Here is a 20,826-nt window from a genome sequence, read left to right as displayed (position 1 = left end):
CTATAGAGAAATAAAGGCCTGCTCCAAATTGTCCAAATTATCAAAGTCCAACTCAGTACCGTTACATAAACCATGGTAACACTCAGCAAAAGTTACAGACAGAGAAACTGGGTTTGTCTGAATGACAGGACTTGCTGATCCCACTCAAGGCGTGTGCTGAGATCATGTCTGGTAAACCAGAGAAGTGTGAGACATTTGACAGCTGAAGCAAACAAGAAGGGAATTTGTCAAAATGAAACTCTTACCTAATACTTCAGATTTCAAAGCCTTGATGTTTTTTCCCCTCTGCCTCTGTTTTTTCTATCAAGTGCAGATAACTGTCAGTTCAGATGGGCATGTTACAGTTCTGTCAGTGCCACAGCATTGACAGCCACAGAAAATCCCATTAACTGTTTACTAAAAATATGGGGGGAAAAAGAAGGAAAAGGTTGAGTATTTGCTACAGGATTTCACAGGCTAAAGGGCTTAGTCTCAAAAAACTCAGGCTTTGTTTCACTCGTACAATATGGTGAGGGACCTGAGCTATGGCCTTTTTAATCTGGACCCACTTACTCCAATTAAATTAACCTGCCAGGTCCCATGGGTTATGTGGGACCATTCTCCACTGACCAGTGGCTATTTCTTGCCATCTCAGTCTACAGTGACATCTTCTATAACCAGAAGCTCCAACACTGATTAGCACAAAGCTGACTGTTTAGAGCTCTTTACTTCCACCAGCTCATAGCCAGCAAGTTCATACATTCTTCATGGTAAGCAATGAGGTCTACCCAGCAAATGGAAAAGAAAACAGAACAACAAACACATCAAAAACCCAACACATTGTTATGATGAAGACACTGAGCTAGAAACAATCTCCCCTGGAGACATCACTCAGCAGCAAAAGCAGTAAAACCAGAGATGACAAACAGGCCATTTCACTCCTGTAACCCACACATAGAATCATAGAATCAACTAGGTCGGAAAAGACCTTTAAGATCATCAAGTCCAACCATTACCCCAGGACTGCCAAGATCACCTCTAAACCATGTCACTGAGGGCCTCAATGTGTACCCTAATGGTGTCATCATCCATTAAGGTACCTCTGTGGACTGAAGCCCTATTACCAGAAGTCTGCTCTACCCTTACCTGTCCTACTAGAAGCATCACACAGTGAATGAGAGCTGTGCAAGCTGCAAGGCACCTCCTTAGAAGAGAGTTCTGGCAATTCCCATTGAGGCAGAAGCCTGGAAATCCCTGAGCCAAGCAGATAAACAGGGGGCTGAGATTTCTGGGGTGCACATACAACTGCTGAGCATGCACTGTGCTTGCCTGGCTCCATGTAAATGAAGATGGACTGAGGCAGGAAGGACCAAATCCCAGCTAACCAGAGAAAATGCAAGGGAGTGCTCCATGGAGCTTGGGGTGCTTGGGGTGCAGCCCAGAGCCACTGTATTGCCTAGCCCATAGTGCTGAACTTCTATTCAGCATTGCCTCATTACTTGGCTGGACTTTATATGCCTGATGATTCTGGTGGGAAATATGGAGCACTGTGCAGGATCAAGCCCTTCTGGAGGTAGATATAGATGCCTCAGTTCAGCTTGGTTTGTAAAAGCTTTGCAAAGCAAGGGTGAGAAACTGTGTACCTCAAGGACCCTCATATAGCTTACTGGTTTGTAATACCACTATGGGAAGCATGCAGGAAAGAGATAAAACATGTATTTGTGTCATAGAAGAGATGCAGCTGACAGGCATTAGTGGGTGATGAATTCAGTTCATTTCATCCACTCCCAAATCCCACTGAAGGACAAAACAGTATCCACAGTGCCTCCACTCAGCTCAGCCCATCCTTTGCTGAACACGCTGCCTGCAGCTTCCACAATCAACCCCTTCATGTTGCTGAAGGCAATATGGGTCCCACAGAGAGCTGTGGGATGGCTACCAATTATTGTCACTAATCCACAAGCACACCATTAGTTCTGATACCCTCAAAAGCCTCAGAATAGCTGAGGAACCTAGAAGGACCTGTATAAATAAAGTCCTTCATTAAGTCCTCTCAAAGAGAGCCAAGTGACAATCAGGACTGTATCTGGAAAGGTGTTCAGGTACTTAATTCCCGTGTAAGAACAAAGGTGAACTCAGTGGGAGATTTAGATGACCTAATATGGCTCCTCCAGAAAGATGCACTTCTCAAAGGTTGTTAATTGTACAGGAACAGAATGAGTGAGAAACTTGGGCAATGAATCTGTTGTCCTTGCAGCACCTTTCATAGGCAAAGCTGACCTTGCTGTGTGTGATGCCCCTGGAAACACACTTGTCAATCTAGTGCACCATCTTCTTTTTATGCTATAACAAGACTGAAATCAAAGGAGGGGTAGTTATCCCCTCAGTAACCAGGGAACAAAGCAAGAAGAACTGAGGCTTTGAAAGGAGGTTAAAGAGTTGATCACGAGAATGACTTCAAAATTTAGGCACATTTCTGCCAACCACCTGAGTTTTGCCAGATCTGCATTCAGAAACACCTTATCTGAAGCAAACCCAGTGATATAAGCATAATGTCCTGTATCATTCAGCTACTGTCTACTGGTGCAGAACTGAAGCCCCCAAAATAGACAGAAACATCCAGACTAGGATTACTCCATGAACAATTCTTTTCTCCGGTCATAGAGGAAGGATAATTCTCACCCACATCTTTGTGAGAGTTGGAAATGCTTACTGAAGACATGAAGCAAGGCTCATGTGCCCCAAAACAGCTGTGCTGTTGATTGAACAAAAGGTATTGCTTTTTACATACCTTGCCTAAATGCTGATACCTTAGCAGACCCCTGATGAAAACTAGCAGTTTGACTTTTGATATTCACACTGATGAATGCAGAAAGCCATAAACTAAAAGTAATTTAAGCAATACACACATATAAAAAGTCAGTGAAACAATGCCTGCCCATGTAAAGAAGAAATGGAAAGCTTACCTTTGGGCCTGCTGGCCCTGGCAGTCCAAATGCTCCTGGCTGTCCTGGTTCACCCTGCAAGTAACAGCAATACTGGTGGTAAATGCTAACCTTTTCTATATAAAAGCTAGGATGGCTCAAAATAGTCATTACATACAACCTTAGAAATGGAAACTCTATCTAATAACTACAGTCCTGAGCATCATTACCCAGAGATCTGAAAGTCTGCAGTGTGCTTTCTTCACACAAATCAAAGCAGAAAGAGGCAAACTGAAAACTGAAGCAGCTATTCATCTGCTCTTCAAACACAATCACCTAAGTAGCAAGAAGTTAGTTCCCTAAGCTGTGTACAGCTTGCACTGACTACAGTCTACAAGCATGGATTCCTTGGAGACAGCATAACACATCTGGTTTTGAATGATGACTTCACAGTGCAAAAAATGCATCCTATGAGAAATTCTACAAGTCCAGGTATGTTACTGCGCAAGCCCAGACCATGCTACATGTGATGTGATGAAGTTGTGTTGGTTCTGGAAGCTATATTGGGAAGCTGTCATGTTTTATCCGTGAGTGTGGCACAAACTAGAAACAGGATGTAGGCAACAGGGGAAAAAAAGAGCTTTTCTGCTGTGTATCACTACTTTAGTGTATGCCTGCCCTTCCAAAGACTCAGTTCCTCAAGTTCCTCCAGTTACCAGCAATTGACTGCCACAAAGGGACAATGAATGAGATCATAAAGGTCCACCACTGGGAAAAAGAGAATTCAAAGGGATGATGATCAAGCAGGAAAAGCTCTAAAACACACCTATATTTGGTTTAGATACTGGAATGTGTGATTTGGATGCTTGAATATGATATGTAGATACTGGAAAATACGTTTGTGTTTTTATGTTTCATCTGTAGTCCTTTTACAGGCAGTATTTGGTATGCTGCCTCCTCCTTTGAGGTAACACTGCACCTCTTCCTTTGCTATTTAGCTTCAGTAGTGCACAAGAGGAGTTTAGGTGCTTGCTTCTGTGACCAGACACCTATTTTTCTTACCCCTGTCCGCTGTGGAAGTACAAGATGGTCCCCTGCAGCCCTGTCGTCTCCACCAGCCAATGACTCTTAGCCAGATTTAAAACAAATGGCCAAACTCTGGAGCTATTAACCAACACAGCCGCAGCAGAGGGTCCCAAGCCACAGGCTGCCATGACTGCCCTCTTTTCCATCTTAATGAATGGTAACAGAGCTGCTCTGGGAGCAAATCAGGATGGCTAATCCAGAAGAGTCCTGCAAACGTGTTAGGGAGAGTGCTGAGGCTATTAACCTCCTGCCATCTGTTTCTGCTGCTCCTAAAATGACTATACAAATCCCCAAGACATGCTTCACTCAATACAGATTGATTTCCACTGCCTGCCTTGCACTAAAAAGCAGGGATTACATGGAAGGAACAAAAAGGCTTACGACTTCTCCTTTTGCTCCATCCTTCCCAGGGGGGCCAGGTGAGCCCAGGGACCCCTGTAACAACAACAGAATCATCATCAGCACAGTATTAACACCCGTTGCAAGTGCGAGGACATGAGTAACACATCAAGACATGAATAAGAAATGAGGAGAATCATTTCAATGCAAACATTTATTATTTACAGTCTCTGGAGGGGCTGCTGCTGACATTAACACACTAGTTGACAGAGCAAGCTTGGTGCAGGATAATTTCTTTTTCCTTCTTCCCCCTCCAATAAGATGACACAGTAGCAGCTAAAGGCCATCTCAGTCCAGAAGTTATGTTATTGAAGAAACAACTAATGTTTCTGTATGTGGAGGCATTAGCACTGATCTGTTCTGTTCCACTCTTCTGTTTCAGAGTTTTACAAAGCTTAGACAAAGTTCCTGACCTTGCTAACACAAAACAAGAAAGCACACAGGTAAAACAAAAGACTTACTTAGAAGAGGAGCTGTTTTCATGAGCCTTCCACAATAGCTTTATAAACTCTTAAACTTTTCACAGTAGAATGAATTAAGACTTGGACTTACTTTTTCTCCTTTATCCCCTTTCAGGCCAGGAAAGCCGGGAGGCCCTTCTTCACCCTACAACACCAATGGAAATAATACCTCATATGAAATGCCATACCATTCCCTGGTATATCTGTGTATTTTGGACAACACAGTTACAATCTATTGAGAGTTGAGGTCAACTCCTCCTCCCTGTTGTAAGACTGCTGTTCTCAGTCACTTGTAACTTGCTCATATTCAAACAGCTTCACTTTCAATTCTCCATTCCAGTGTCTTCCTCTGGCTGATCCCTCCTCCCCATCTTTGTGTAAACACCAAAGAATGAGGACTTGAAATTTGGCACAGCTAACATACGGTCACACCAAATGTCCAATGGCATGGGAATTTCCTGAAAAAACCAAATGTGGGAATTTTTTCCCCTTTACCTGCTCACTTTATGCCAAAATGTAACCTTGGAATCCACTCAATCTAGACCTTATCAGTAGGTCTGGATTTTACAAGAGATGTTGCTGTAAGTCCTTTAAAGGACTGTTGCTAGTGTCTCTTCTACCTGAAAGAGCAGACACCAATTTGTGGGCTGTAAAGCCACTAGCACTGCTGGCAGATGACATGTCACAGAGCAGAGCTAAGTGATTGGGAGCTTTTTCCTCCATCTGCTTTTGTAAAAAACTCAGTAACACAGAAAAATCCTTTTGAAAGAGCATTAACGTGGCTAAGCAGTTGATGCATACCTTTCTAAGTTGCTGGTATATACTTACAGAGGACTACCTACATGTGCAAATAAATTCAGGCCAAATTCTGCCACATTTAGTCTTATTTGTGACGTAATTTTCCCACATGAGTAGTCCAGCAGATGGATGGATTCCCAGGGCAAGTTTCCCATATCAAAGTGAAAAAATATGGCCTTTTTTATTTACAGGTATATTTTGCACTTAAAAGTCAAGATAGTACCTCAAAAGTATCTGTGCTGTATATGCAAATTAAAGTCATTGAACATTTTTATGATTATATTTCTTGCCAATTGCACCTTCATGAAGCACACTGTCTAAAACTTGCAATGCAGATTGAGGTGAAAATCAGATCTGCTGTATCTGAATGGCTCCTTAATGGGAAAGAAAGCTAATCCAATAGCAAACGTGAGTTTTAAGGAAATCATTTGCTCAAAAAGGCCGATATAACTTGAAGGAACTGCTGTTGAATGGCAGAGTGGGCAGCATAGGTAGGAATAAAATCTGTGCCTTTTCTATGCAAAGTAAAGGAATTTGGTTAATTAGCTTCTTCTTTTGCCTTCTCTTCTTTTTCCCCTTTTATTCTCCATGAAGTATCAACTTCTTGGCACAGCTGCACAAATTAATCTTAGCATCAGTCAGTAAGTTTGATGCACAGTGTTCACAGATCCATTCATGCTGGACAGGACCTCATAAGGTTTCTAGTCCAACCTCCCACTCAAAGCACCATCAACACTGAATTCAGACCAAGTTGTTCAGAGTTTATTCAATTTGGAGTTTGAAAACCTCTGAAAATAAGGTTACTCCTCTTCCCAGATGCAAATGGTTACTTACCTCCTAAGACAATAGCATCCCAGGAAGAGAAAAATGCTTTTCCTATTGCATTCATTATTTATTAACTAAAGCAGCATGATTTTGTCCTTTTGATTTTTAACAGATCTCAAGCAGTTGCCTACAAAGATGGGGAGCCCCCAGCAGATCTGTTGGCCCTCACAACCAAGAGGCTATATGGGCATTCGCAGAAAGGCACTTTGATACCCCTTTTGGTGACCATACAGGCCACAGAGAGCTGGTCATTCTCAACTCCCACCCTCAGACCAGGGTCACCAAGCAAGGAAGAAGGGCTTCAGTATGAACCATGCTCAGGGAATATATGATCCAGTGATCACTCCAAAGAGCTCACTAAAGGCTTTTTCTTCACTGGTATCTACTGCCACTGCCTCTCTTGCTGCATAAACTGAAGCACCACTTGCCACATATCAGCCAGCATGGCACAGAGCTGACCCTTTATTTCCAGTAAAGCTAGAGAGTTTTACCAGTTTGCAGGGGAAATCTTTGAGTATGCATCAGCTTTACTTGTTCCTCTCCAAGGAGAAAACTGCACAGAAACAACCTAGACCATAAAGACAGGATTAACGTCCCCTGGGGAACCACCACTGAACTCCACCAGTCTTCAGAGTAGAAAGGGTTGCTGTATCTCTCCCTTCCACTGAATCCCCATTATCCCCAGGCAGCTGCTTTGTATCCCTCACTAAGAAAACAAAACCTGTCAGGCTAAGAACAGGTTCAGAAGACATTTGGACCTTAATAAAAGCACAAGAAGAGATTGTGTTGCCTATGTCAAAACACACTCACAAAGCAAACTGTGTAACCTACAGGAGCGTGTAGTGGAAGACAGCAGGAAGCAGAAAAGCATCGGTGCTGCTGTGCTTGCAGAGTGCCAAAGTATCTGTGACAGGCAGGGATGGGAAAGCAACCAACAGCTTGCACCCTTAACTCACAGCCAGCCATCACAACCCCACTGACGATGCAGCTAAGTGGAACGGAGTCATGCTGCCAGAGCAATTCACATCACTGAGCAAATTTCTTCTTCTTTTTTGCTTTTGGCACTAACCAGCTTCATGAATTGCATTGCAGAAAAAAAAAATAAAAAATCACATTTTCTTTTAATTTGTCCACCAATCTTATTAATCAGGTAAAATCTCAAGCATTGTAGTCAGCATGCTGCTAAGACCTAGGGAAGTGGTGGCATACCCAAAAGGTATTCCCTCCCCTTAGCCCTTCCAATCAGGTCAGTTGGGTTAGCAGAAGAGCTCGCCTCTCTCCCTCCACCACTGTGGATTGAGGGGCTTTACTGGTGTGTATATATCTTGGAAACCACTTTCTAAACCCAGGAAAAGTTGCAGTTAGAAAATAACAAAAGTGGCTGAAGAATAAATCCTGAAATCATATTGTTCAAGAGGAGTTACCAAAGAATCTGGTTTGGGTTGGTTTGGAAGGGACCTTAAAGCTCATCCAGTTCTAACCTCCTGGCACAGGCAGGGACACCTTCCACTAGAGCAGGTTGCTCCAAGCCCCTGTGTCCAACCCGGCCAGGGATGAGGCAGCCACAGCTTCTCTGGGCAACCGGTGCCAGTGTCTCACCACTCTCACAGGGAAGAATTTCTTGCTTGTATCTAATCTAAACCTACCCTCTTTCAGCTAAAGCCATTATCCCTTGTCTTATCACTACTTGCTCTCATAAAAAGTTATTACTGGGAAGCTTCAGCAATAGTGCTCAAAAGGAAGGCCACAGATTTTCCGCAGTACTTTTCCTTTCCAGGCTCATGAGCATCTTGTCTTTTCCTTATCCAGTGGAAAGCCAGCCACTTCAGCTTGGTTTCATCCTCTGTGCTGAACAACCAGTGACCTTCAATCAAACATTTCCACTGAAGTTAGCAAGAGAACAATTCACCATTGACATAATACTTGTCAAACTGCCATCTGATCTAAAGCAACCAGAGGACTTTTCTTGCAATACAGTTGTGAAGTGCAGTCAGTCACACGGAATCAGATGCTGCTGAGCAAGAGAGGGCAGGCAGGTAGTGCAAGCAATGAAGCCATATGCTGACACAAACTGTCAGCATACAGAGGTTACATAGTGCACAGGTAGCTACATATTTCTACAAATGCCACTTCTCACTTTTCAGTAGTTATTCAACCATTATTAACTTATATTACAGCAACGCCTCTTTTGTTCCCTGATTGGGTCACTCTGCTGGACACTGTATGAATAAATACTAAATGACAGTCACTATGCTCCAAAGCTCAGGTTATAATTGCAAACAGTGTGTAAATATAACACAGAAATAGCAGAGGCAGAGAGCACAGGCCAATGAAATAGCTGCCAAGTAGACACAGTGTACAAGCACTCTGGGCTGGAGGATCCAGGCACCACACTGGGAAAACAGGTAGGGTTTGGCAGCCCTGGGGAAGATAAGCCCATCACATTCCTTGCGTCAAGGCCAAACCTGGTTGTGCCACTGAGAGGGATAAAAATAATCCTATATCCCACCAGGATGGCTACACTCCCAGTTTCAACCTGGTGGGAATCTGGTGCTGACAGGTAAACCTACCTGTTTATGCCATGCTTTTCTACTGCCACCTGTCTACTTTATGGATGCCTGAACTTCAAAGGTTGTCCCTTTCTGGAGAAACCTCTAGACCAGAATAGGAAGATAAGAAGGACCAGGGAAATGGGAAGAAGTAGCAAAACCATAAGAAACTACTGATGAGGAAAGAAACATCTTCCAAGACAGTTTACCTTAGCCCACATTTTCTGGAGTAGTTTTACATTTTAGATGGGGTGACCTATTGCTTCCTTGGTCAATAGTTTTGTGGACAAAAACTCTCAAATGTGTAGGTAGTGGTACCTGTGAGGAAGTGCATTAATAAATATGGCAGCTTGGCTTGGGAAGCTAAAATACTGAATACTGAGAAAGTAGCACCAGGCAAATCATGCTGAAAACTCCATCTTTCCCTTCTCAAAGAATTGATACAAATTCTGCAAACAACAGGTTTTCTGAATCAAATGAAAACAAAAAAGTTAAAGCAGAATTCAGTAAAAAGGAATTTTGAATTAGCCTTCTAAAGGAAGTGTTCAGAGCCACGCAACAGATACAGAGCAAGGCCCAAGCACTACTTCTGTCCTTCCTGGGGGGTTTCAAAGCAGGGTTTACATGGCTATGTGGTTTGTCCAGACCCAATGGACAAAAGGAAATGCCACATTATTCAGAGCACGGGCAACTCAGCTGCTGCAGACAGAATACTGGGGTGACAAAGAATAAAGATACTCCCCTTGGTTTCAAGCATATCATCCATTGAAAACAGAGAGGTGAGATGGGAAAGTATAGAAACACCCAAACAGGTTTGTTTACTATTTGTGTACATTAGCAGAGTTATCCCATTCCTACATTTGAACAAGGTCGTCTTCCACGTACACCAGCAACACATGGATTTACCAGATCATGCCTGCTCTAGTTAATGATCCCTCCATGGCCATGAAGGTTGGCTTGTTTTTAAACAATTCTTCCATTACATGCTCAACATCTGCACACATATCTTAATTTGTTGCACACCATCCCACAATTCACCTCGCTTGGGTACAGTGAACCTCAAAGAGTCACCTGAACTTTATATATGTACGGTCTGCGGTCAAATTATAACTACATTCTACTTAAAGCCTCACTTAGCTGGGTGGACATAAGTCTGAAATTACTGAGTAGATAACCTTGATTGCTAGATGATATGTTTCCTCAGAGTGGGAGCAACTAATACAAGGATTTAACCATATCCAGCCTCACAAACTAATTTCTCTGAGAAGAAAGTGACCTAAAATAGAGAAGAAATGGATAGGCAGGTATGCAAAAAGATAGAGATAGAAGACTTCAATATGACCTGATCCTAGAGACCCATCAGAGGCACACAATGGAATAATCTCTCATTGATGTTTTTAAGCAATCCACTCAAGTTTAAGTGTTTTTCTTTCCTCCACTTGCAGCTCTTCAAGTAGCTGCCAAGTTTACAAATATTTCTTCCAACTAGAGAACAGCTGTGGCCTATAATCAGATCTTTCGTTTCAAACTATGGGTTGTGGACCACATTAATGGAAATGAGAGCAAACTAACCAAGGAAATAATAGGAGAAAATCAGTCCAAAACACATGATTAAATTCCCATTTGCCTGTCAAATTCAAGTAAATCACTGGACATTTCCTTCAGCCTACAGAGCAGACAGAAGAGAGATCATTCTAAGGTTGATTTTATATATTTCTTTTGTCTACCAAACTGGTCTACATCTATCAAAAAAGTGCCACTTTTCCAGTCCTAAAATTAGTTACGTTACTTATAACCTTGTCACAAAATACTAATAAAGGTGCCTTTGGGAGACCTTCAGAAACCCATCAAGCAGAACCCTGTGAAATACACACTCAGCGTATTGACAGCTGTGTAAATTGGGGGGATCCATATCCATGGTAGGAAACAGAATAGAAAGAGATGAAGAGAAACAGAATGAAATGGGCATAATGAAATGGAAACAGAAGCAAAATGGAACCGTGCAGTGTTACCCCTTCATCATTAACACACCCCTCTGTCCTTTGTTAATTAACTTCACAGCATCCCTGTGAAATGAGAAGGAAGTTATAGCAACTCCAATATTGCTTTCATCTCACAGGGATGATGAGTCAGAGGTGTAACTGAGCAGAAGACATATGGAAGGTCACAGAGTCTGGGACAAAGACAGAAATTCACTCCAGATTTCTTGTGTCCTAGGTCAGTGCCCTCATAAGTTTATTAATTCTCTCTCCTGGTTTTTTGGCCTGCTTTTAACTTCAAAACCTGACATTCACAAAGAATAAACCAGAAGACCATGGGTAAGTGGCCTACTGCTGATCCATGGTTGCATATTAAACTCTTTGCACAATTTGATGAACAAAGTGAAGGAGGACAGAAAAGATGTCTCCAGTTGAGCATGATCTTCAGGCTCAAATGTCTGAGAACACTCTGCATGGTCTCAAAGGATGTAATACTTTCCTTTCCTAGGTTTTTCTATTCAGGAGCTACCTGGTTGAGGAGGCTGAAATGAAAGACTGCACAACTTTGTCTCCAGCAGCCATAAAAAATAACTATTTATTTGACAAGTATTATAAGTTTGGGGTTTGTCTTTTTTTTTTTAGAGTGACAATGCAAAGACAAAGGTTTCATTAAAAGCCAGGAATGATCTGTAGATAAATTGAGAGGCAGAGCTGCAGTGGATATAAGTCACTCAGCTCCACTTTCAAAAGCTCCTGACCAGACAGGCAGCACAAATGACTGCCATTCTCAAAGATACAGCATTCTATTAGCTTAATGATGCTAAAACCCTATTAATATCCTGGAAAATTTGACACCAAACCTGAAATTATCTTCTGATTCCACAAGAAATAAGACATTCATCTTGACTTGGAGTTCATTTCAGTTTGTTCTAAAAAATAAAGAAAATCTTCTCTGCTGGGTGTCTGTGTTATATTCTGATGTAATAAACAGAAAGTTCATGTGGACATGATATAGAGGAGTCAGTAGAAGTCAGAGTTTTGGCTGGTCTATGAGGAAACCCACCTGGCGAAATGATAGTTATCACCTTTTTTGTCCTGCGGACATATCAAAGACTTTAGTCAATGCATTGTACAGAAGTCAATTGTTCCCAAAAAGTACTTTCCCATAAAAAATTCAAGAGAGTTCAGCTTGTCTTTAAGGGGTCTCTTAACCCTTAAACCTTATCACAAACATCATGGACACTACCATGAGACCAGAAGGGTCCTTCTGATCTTTTATCATATGATCCTAGTTACTGTTCTTCTGGTTAGAGCAGGGGCATCATTTTTCATGGATACCAACAACTAGAGGTCTTTCTCTAAAGAACCTTCACATCAAAATATGCAGAATTACAGCTATAATGAAGCAGATAATCTGATAGTCATCCATAAACTTGGTGCTGCAGGAAGATGAATCAGGGCTTACTGATTTGGTACACAGGTATACCTTAATCAAGGACACGAGTTCAGAATAGCCTGGAAACATCCTGAAGACTTCAAAGCTGTCATTAGCACCCAAGTTCATCAGCTTCATATTATCTGCAATGCTCCTTCACTTACTACATAAATAATTGTTGAAAGACTGTGGAGGTCAGACACTATTTGCCAATTATTTAACTGCTGGTTCATCTATAATCAAGACTGCCTCAAGTGGACTGCTTATTTGAAGAAAACATCTACCTCTGCAGTGGGGAGAGCACAGGAGAGTGCAATGGGGAGCTTGGAATTATTTTTTCAACAGCTAGAAGAGTTGCTCAATCAGTTTCTGAAATGTTCAAATTAAGAAACAGTCACATGGTTTGCAGATGTATTTATGATTGAACATAATTAATAGGAGGTAAAAGGTAACTGGAATCAGTTGGTACCATAATCCCACTATGCAGAGGAATAACCTGAGAAAGAAGCTACATTACAGTGGGTTGGATTCCCAGAAGCAAGACCGGTAATTCCTGGAATTCCAATTTTTCTTGTTTACATGGTTGGGGCAAGAGGTTTCTCAATTAAAGATGCATTTGTCAGACACTTTGAGATATGAAAAACATGACAGCTTTGCTCCAAAAACTTCTTTGTCTCAAAGTACAAGCTGATGCTCCTTGCTCATCTGCAACTGCTCAGGACCAGACAAACAGCTTGCCAGTTGCTACAGGGAAAGTGTTCATTGAAGTAGAAAAATAACTCAGTCATGTAGCATGACATTGATTAATTTATGTCTTTACATCTATAAATAGCTCACAAAATTGTTTTGTTGCTGTGGATGATTTGCCACGTACTGGTTGATATTTTGCCTTACAAGAAAAACCTATCAATTCTGTTAATTCCTTTTGCTTTGCTCTAGGAAGTTCCTGGTGCATCAGTCCCTCAATTTCAGTACCTCAGAGTAGACCACATTATGGCACAGGAGTTCTGTGTCAGAACACTCCAAACTCCAGTACCAATCTGCTCTTAAACATCTGCTGATAATGATGTTCCATGTTCACCCCTTTGCTGCCTCATTCTGACGCCTTATGGATGCATGTAGAAAGCTTTCCCTCAAGATTAACCACATCATCTAGTCCATGATTTCTGGCTTCCTTGCAGAGCTCATTCCTTTCAATCCTCCCTGCTGGTTAAATTTGCAAAATCACTGATCATTCTCCTCATTGCTTTCTGCAATGAGCAACATTTTTCCACATCTCTCTCTAAACATCATGCCCAAACAAGAGACAACATCTTGCTTTAAGTCTTACCACCACCTACTTATAACCTGCAGTGGTACACCTTTCTTGACTGTCAAATATACCTGAGGCTGCTCAGTCAAGTCTTTGTCAAAATTATAACTTGTTTTGGTCCAGTGAGACATATTTGTTTATAACATGATGCAGCTCCCTGGGTATTTTTCATCTCAGAGTGCATTACAAAGGTCATGATCATTCTCCCCATTTTACTTGAGGTACAAGCTAAGGCCAAGATTCCCTGTGGAGCCAATGATATAGAGCCCGAAAGACAAAAATGAGTCTCCAGAAACCCAAACCAACCCACAACACCAGATGTAATAGTTTCTATTGAAATAACAACCACTAATGGTCTACACACTGTTTCACCAGGAAAATAAACGTTTGCCATGAAAAATACCCCACATTTTTCTCATCTGGCACTTGCTACTATGTGCATGTTCATTACCCAGTAGGGTTTGAGACACAAATCAATATCTTTCTGTCAGAGCTGGAGAAAACAGGACTTGAGACATAAAGTCTCTAGGTAGTGCTTAAAAAAAGGATGAAACCCCCAATAGGGGAAATGAAAGATGCTTAGTGTTGTATTTGGGCTAGCAAAGAACATTATGAAACACGGTGCTGCCATGGTCCCTCCCACCTGCACCTTCAGAGAGCCCATGGACAAGGCACCTGCACTATCAGCCAGGAACGTGCTCTCAGCCTGGCAACCACTTTGACGAGTAGAAAGGGGAAAATCTGGCTGCTCAGCTAGATAGATGTAAAAACATGTAGCAGGGAGAGAGGCAGGGAATACATTCAATGTCATTGATAGACCAGTAATACTAACTTGCTTAGTGTAATGCTTCATCTCCCTGTGATTCTTTAGGCTGCAAGATCCACTTCCAGCCTGCTAGAAAAGCTTCTTTATTTTCCACCTATCAAGCAGCTGATCCATACCTATCCACTGCAATATCACTCTCAGGAGCATCCCACATCCAAACAAGAGTTATCAATGACAGAATCAAGGCAATCTCTTTTGCCACCCCAAAGTTCTATCAGAAGCAGCACAAAGTTGACGATATTTTCTCACATGCTTCCTTTCCACACTGCCAGTGGATCTTTGCAGAGAACTCGTCTAAAGCAGCAAGTGCTGTAGAAGCGAGTGCTTTGCAAACTTGTGGTTGCCAGTAGATGTCATTATATACCAGCAATGTACCTGTCAGCCAGGGGCCAATGCTGAAAAGAGTAATGTTTTCTAAGTTATATATGGAAAAAGCCCCAAGTTACTAGTATTCTTGCACTGCTGAGAATTAAGCTGTCACGATGCCCAATTAGTATGTGATCTGGTTTCGAGCTGTTTATTACAATCTGCAGCTGTTATTCTGGGTCACAAAAAACTGCTGAATTTATCTAAACCCCTTTAATTATTGTCAAGAAAAAAATAACTCCATCAAACCAGGGTTATTTAACTGTTTAGAACATACTTTAACTACAGTTAAGAGGATTCAAAAATACTCAACACACAGACTGAAATTGTCTGCATACACAAGAGGATTCAGAACATACTCTTAGTAAGGCAGATACTAACATTGCTATGCCTCACCTTTTAATCAGAAGGTTCATTACAGATGCCACAGATATAAATGACTCCAATGAGCTGCATGACAGCTTTATAAAGCGGATGAGGTGTTATTATACAGATGTTTAAGAGCTGGACTGAGAGGTTAAGTGCTGAGTGACCTTAATCAGCTGAAGTCTGTAGCTAAGAGTTGTTCCTGAGCTGATTCCCAGCACAAAAAAAATAAGAAGAAAAAACCTGCAGATATTGCACTTCTTTTCATTGCTGGGTGAGTTTGGGTTATGTTCACATTATTCTCTCATTCAGCAATGAAGTAAGAAGATCTGAGTGCTAAGAACCGAGCCCCGAGGAGGCAATGTTTCCACAGCCACTGTCTCCAAGGAAAGCAAATTAGTGGACAGTTGGGGTTTTGTTTTGTTTTCAGATGTAACTCAATAGTATCTCTAAGCTTGGAGATGTTTCCCCATCTTGTTACTATCAAGATGTGCTCAGTGAACCAGCACTGCCCACAACCTGGATGCTGGTGCAGAAAGGCTTCTGCTGCTTCCTTAGACTCTCAGAGACACCCTTCAGCTCACCAGCCCTGCGTACACTGAATGGCATTTAAGAGTTCTGGGACTTAGTGACAATGCCTGAACACCACAGTAGCCCAAACAAGGCCTATAACCTCATTGGTGCACCTTCACTGAACCATGCTCAAGGTTTCAGCAGTGAGAAGGCCACACACATCATCTCATGGAGCCCGTATCAGTTTGATTTGGAAATTGCAAGAATAAGGACCAGTTCTTGGTTCTTGGTTTGTGCAAGCACAGGCTCCACATTGTTTAAGGGCTCAGAGATCACTTTGAGAAGATCCTGCTTCTAGAAGATCAGATGGTTGTTCCCCTCCTTTGTATTGAAGCTGTTTTTAAGCTCTCACCTAGAGCCTGAAGCTTGGCAATATACCCTTCTAATCCTGACTTAGAGTCACTTTTCTGGCTTGTTTCATCAATGAACATGTCTGGTGCTCTGGGCTCTCAGCTGAACCTGTCTATCATCACTGACCCATCATGCTCCCTTGCTAGGGTGCTATGGGATAAGCCCTAGCTGGTCCCTGCCCTGATAACCACAGTATTGCTCACAGCTCCATCTCATCTGGTCCTTGTTGTGTTGCACCCTGACACTCAGGAACCCAACTCTCAAACATTATTATAGCTCCATGTGTCTAAAACACCACTTCCAGGCTGAGCCTTGCCTGCAACCAAGTCCCAAAACACATACCTTCAAAATACCCAAGCAAAAGCTCTCATTTGCCATCAAACCAGCACACAGCAGACAACTCCAGCTCTGCCTCTGGCACCTTTTGCAGGCAGAACTGCACTCATTTTCTTGTGCCCCAAGTTACTGGATGCTAGCCAGCCCCGACCCAGAAGCACTGTGTTCATGCTAATTTGGAAAGCCCTGCTGGCAGCACAGCTCTGGTGTAAAGAAGTTGCACGGATTTCAGGTCAGACCTTTCTTATATTCAGCTCAGGGCAAAGACAGGGAGCACAGGGCTCTGTGTGGGCAGACTGTGTCTAATGGGGTAGATTTCCACAGCTATTCCAGAAGCCCCCAAAATGGCAGTAACTCCAATTTGGAAGACAAGTGAGAGAAGGGGAAGCGAAGCCTTTGTTTGAAGGATCTAGCAGGCAAGTTACACAAAACCTGGAAGGAAAGAGGTTCTCCAGGTTCATTTTACAGGAACAAAGGCTGACTGCTTTGCCCACAGTCAGAAAATCTGTTAGAGCCAAGTTTTAAGTGTGGTCTCCTGCAGCCTTAACTACCTGCCTGCTTTTCTTTTCTATGCTTTGTCTTGCAATCACTGCCTCTCTAATAAGCCAAGCCACATCTGAGGTTTTATCCTCATTAGAAATCCTATGATAAACCTTCTGCATTTTTATCAGAGCAAGTCATTACCACAGGGAAAAAAAAAAAAGCAAAACATTGTTAGGAGAATATAGACTTAATCAACTCAAGTTGGTTCTGTGACTATTAGCATGAAGGGAAGCAGATAAAGCACAAAGGGAAAGCTTGGATACTCTTGGAAACAAATTGGTTCAGGAGGTCCCAGTGTAAACGATAATGAAACCTTTGTTCACCACCTCTGCTAAAGGTAGGTGCTCCTTGGCTAGAGTTTGTCTTCCAACGGATTGAGTTCCCGTGGAAAATTACAGTAGTGATCATTTAAGCCAATTGTTTCATGACATCTTTCTTGTGTTTCCTACTCTTCTTCGATAGCTATAGATAGCATTGGCCAAACCTCTGAGTGGACTATGGAAACTTCTGTCCCCTTCTGGGCAATAAAGGTGTTAGCAATATTTAGGAGTTGTACAGAAGTCTAAGAATCACAGAATCAACTAGGCTGGAAAAGACCTTTAAGATCATCAAGTCCAAATAGCTACCAGCAGTCAGGCCAAGGGGTCAAAGGTCCAGCTGGCTCCTACCCCATCTGCAGCAGTGGCCTTATGGGAGACTTCTCTAGCCTACTGTCCTATCACCAATCACAGCTTGCAGACTTGCCGATATCCTGAAGCAGGGATAATGTCTTTGTACTGACTGGATGTTTACAGATGTCTCTCTTTAGTTCGCATGCACTTTTGTAAGCACTTTTTGCAACCTCTAGAGGAGACTGCAAAGAAGAACTCCAACTGTACGAAAAGTAACTTCATTTTCTTCATTTTAAACTTGCCATCAGCCAGTTCGATTTGCTTCCTTTTAGCTTTTACAAGAGAATGAACAATGAGAAACTTTCCTACTGGTATCTCCATACCCCTCAAAGTTTCACAGGTTTTCATCATATCCTTTCCCAAGTCACCGCTTTTCCAAGCACCTTCCCATCTGCAGAGCCTTCTCCCTACCATTGACCTTTAGGATGTTAGAAGGATGGCTCAGCACCAGTGCTTAATATTCTGTGCTTTGCAAGACATAGGTGTCAGGTTTTTAGAGCCTCTAAGTTAAACTTTGCACAGAGGCATTAGAGGGGCAGGATGTCTCGTGATGTGGATGGCTGTGCCCCAGGAATGCAGGCTTCATACTCTACAGAACCTTCCTTGTCATATGTGATTTCCCTGACTTTGATCGAAAGTTGAAATCCCATCACCCTCAAAAACACTCTACAGCTGTTCCTTCTGCCCTCATTCCTCTCAGATCAACAGAGGTTTGAAGATTTGAGTTATAACCTTTGAAGGACCAGGCCATCTGATATCTCTTTGGATAACCTAAAGAATAAAGCTATAACACTGCCTTTCATGGTGATCATGTTATAGAATTAGATAGTTGCCCATGTATAATAATCAGTTAATTAGCATATTCATGTGTAAAACAAGTGAATGACCACACAGTAAAGGGACACAGATTTATGAGCAGAAATATGACAGACTACATCTAATGCCACAGGGATTAAACACTATGTCAGGGTTTAATCCCAGCCAGCATGCAGCCACTCACTCTTACCCCACACCATGGTGAGATGAGGAGGAGAACTGGGAAAAAAAAGGGAAAACCCACGGGTTGAGATAAGAACAGTTCAATATTTGAAATATTTGAAATAACATAAAATATAATAGCAATGAAAAGGGTGGGAGCGTGTAAACCCCAAGGAAAATAGAGAAGCAACCCTCAAGTGATGCACAATACAATTGCTCACCTCCCACTGACCAACACCCAGCACAACCTGAGCAGCAATCAGTCCCTTCCAGGTGACTCCCCCCAGTTTACATACTGGGCACGATGTGCTGTGGTATGGAATACCCCTTTGGGTAGTTTGGGTCAGGTGTCCTGTCTCTGCTTCCTCCCAGCTTCCCATGACCCTCCTCATTGGCAGAGCATGAGACTGAAAAGTCCTTGATCAGGGTAAGTGCTACTGAGAACAACTAAAACATTAGTGTGTTACCAGCATTGTTCTCAGACTGAAGTCAAAACACAGCCCTGCACCAGCTACTAGGAAGAAAATTAACTCTATCCCAACTGAAACCAGGACACGCTACCAGGGCTGAAAGATGACAATCAACAGTGAAAAGTTAAGAATCAGAACAGAGCAGCGGCAGCTGAATCACACCTACCCAGGAAACCCACTTGAGAGCAGTTCACAGGAGCACCTAAAGATGCATTATTTTTCACTTTTGTTTTTCTATCTAAGCACAATTGCTTGGTATGTGCATACACGCTTCTGTACATAAAAGGCATTCTCTACAAGGCTGAGATATTTAAGTCTGAACAGAACATCTTCAGCTACTGCTTGAGCCATGACACAGTGAATTTCCTGGCTTTCAAAGTCACACAAGACCTCACATCAACACGAATTAGGTTTTTAGCCACAGCTGCTATTATCTTCTGGTTTACCACTAATGTTGTGCTTTGCATGGTATGTATTCTAATACAAACATCATTTAGGTTTTAACTTAGAGATGTAACTGAGGCAATGGCCTGGAGAAGCAAGGCCAGTATCTCTGCTGTCCTCCTGGAAAAGCAGAGGATTTGCCCTCTAACAAGTGCCTCAGACCTCACATTATTGCCCTACACTCAACATGGCAATAGCATGATCCTGCAGGTGTTTGGCACTAGCAAAGCTGAAAAGCAGTGCTATAATAAGGGGGCAATTTCAATCTTGTCATCTCAATCTTTTCAAAAGTGAGATAACTTTAGTCTACCAAAACTTAAGGTGTGAGAATTAGGATACAGAGCAGTGCACAGCACACGCACAGCCACCATCGCACCGGCTGCAGCTTTTTGAAGTCCACCATCTCTGATCCAGTTTCCTAGCACTGGCCCATACTCATAAAAGTGAAGGAAACAGAAAAGTGTCACTGCTAGAATGGAAAAGAAGAACTCATGCTCATGCAGCCATTATAGCACAGCAGGCAAACAGAAAAGGCCCATGTGAATCCTCTCTTTCAGATGTTCTCCTATCTGGGAAGGGTTTAATTTCACAGGCTTTCCTCTCTTTTTCGGGAGTACAGATGGCAACTAGCATTGCAGGCACTTGCATCCCAGCTCCCTGTAGTTCTGGTACTTCCCCCTCACAGGCACTTCTGATGCCAAGATATCAACATGGAATTCTGCCCCTACATTCAACAGTGATCCATCATATGAACACCATCTCCATGGCTGATCCCCTCAATTACAACCCTACCCTTTTCTGCTGCTGAAAGCTAACCTTGGCACCTGGTGGCTGACCCTGAAGATGATCTTTTGTGTTTGGGGAAAAATTATACACACAGAGCCGTTTTGGGCACCTCAATATGAGAAGAACAGCAGACTCATAGATTGTGTCTACAGCAGGGTGACCAAAATGGTGAAAGGCCTTAAGGGCAAGACTTGTGAGGAGCTACTGAGGTCACTTGGATTGTTCAGCTTGGAGAAAAGAAGGCTGAGGGGTGACACCATCACAATCTACACCTTTCTCAAGTTGGGCAGTGGAGGGAGGTGCTGGTCTCCTCTCTCTGGTGACCAGTGATAGGACATGAGGAAATGGAATGAAGCTGCATCCAGGGAA

At 42.5% G+C, this 20,826-nt stretch overlaps 1 protein-coding gene across 1 annotated transcript in view; it reads right to left on the bottom strand.

Annotated features, from left to right (window-relative positions):
• COL22A1 (collagen, type XXII, alpha 1) overlaps nt 1-20,826 on the bottom strand; it is a 194,292-nt gene that overhangs the window by 97,676 nt on the left and 75,790 nt on the right. The window contains exons 12-13 of the mRNA XM_010014574.1: nt 4,371-4,424; nt 2,946-2,999 (exon numbers count right to left, since the gene is read on the bottom strand). Of these exons, the coding sequence (XP_010012876.1) occupies nt 2,946-2,999; nt 4,371-4,424 (108 nt within the window). The remainder of the gene's footprint in view (nt 1-2,945; nt 3,000-4,370; nt 4,425-20,826) is intronic.

Source organism: Nestor notabilis, unplaced genomic scaffold (genome assembly GCF_000696875.1).
Source record: "Nestor notabilis isolate BGI_N333 unplaced genomic scaffold, ASM69687v1 scaffold780, whole genome shotgun sequence".
Lineage (NCBI taxonomy): Eukaryota > Metazoa > Chordata > Aves > Psittaciformes > Psittacidae > Nestor > Nestor notabilis.
Note: the sequence above shows the minus strand (reverse complement) of the source record. Positions and strands in the feature narration are given on the sequence as shown.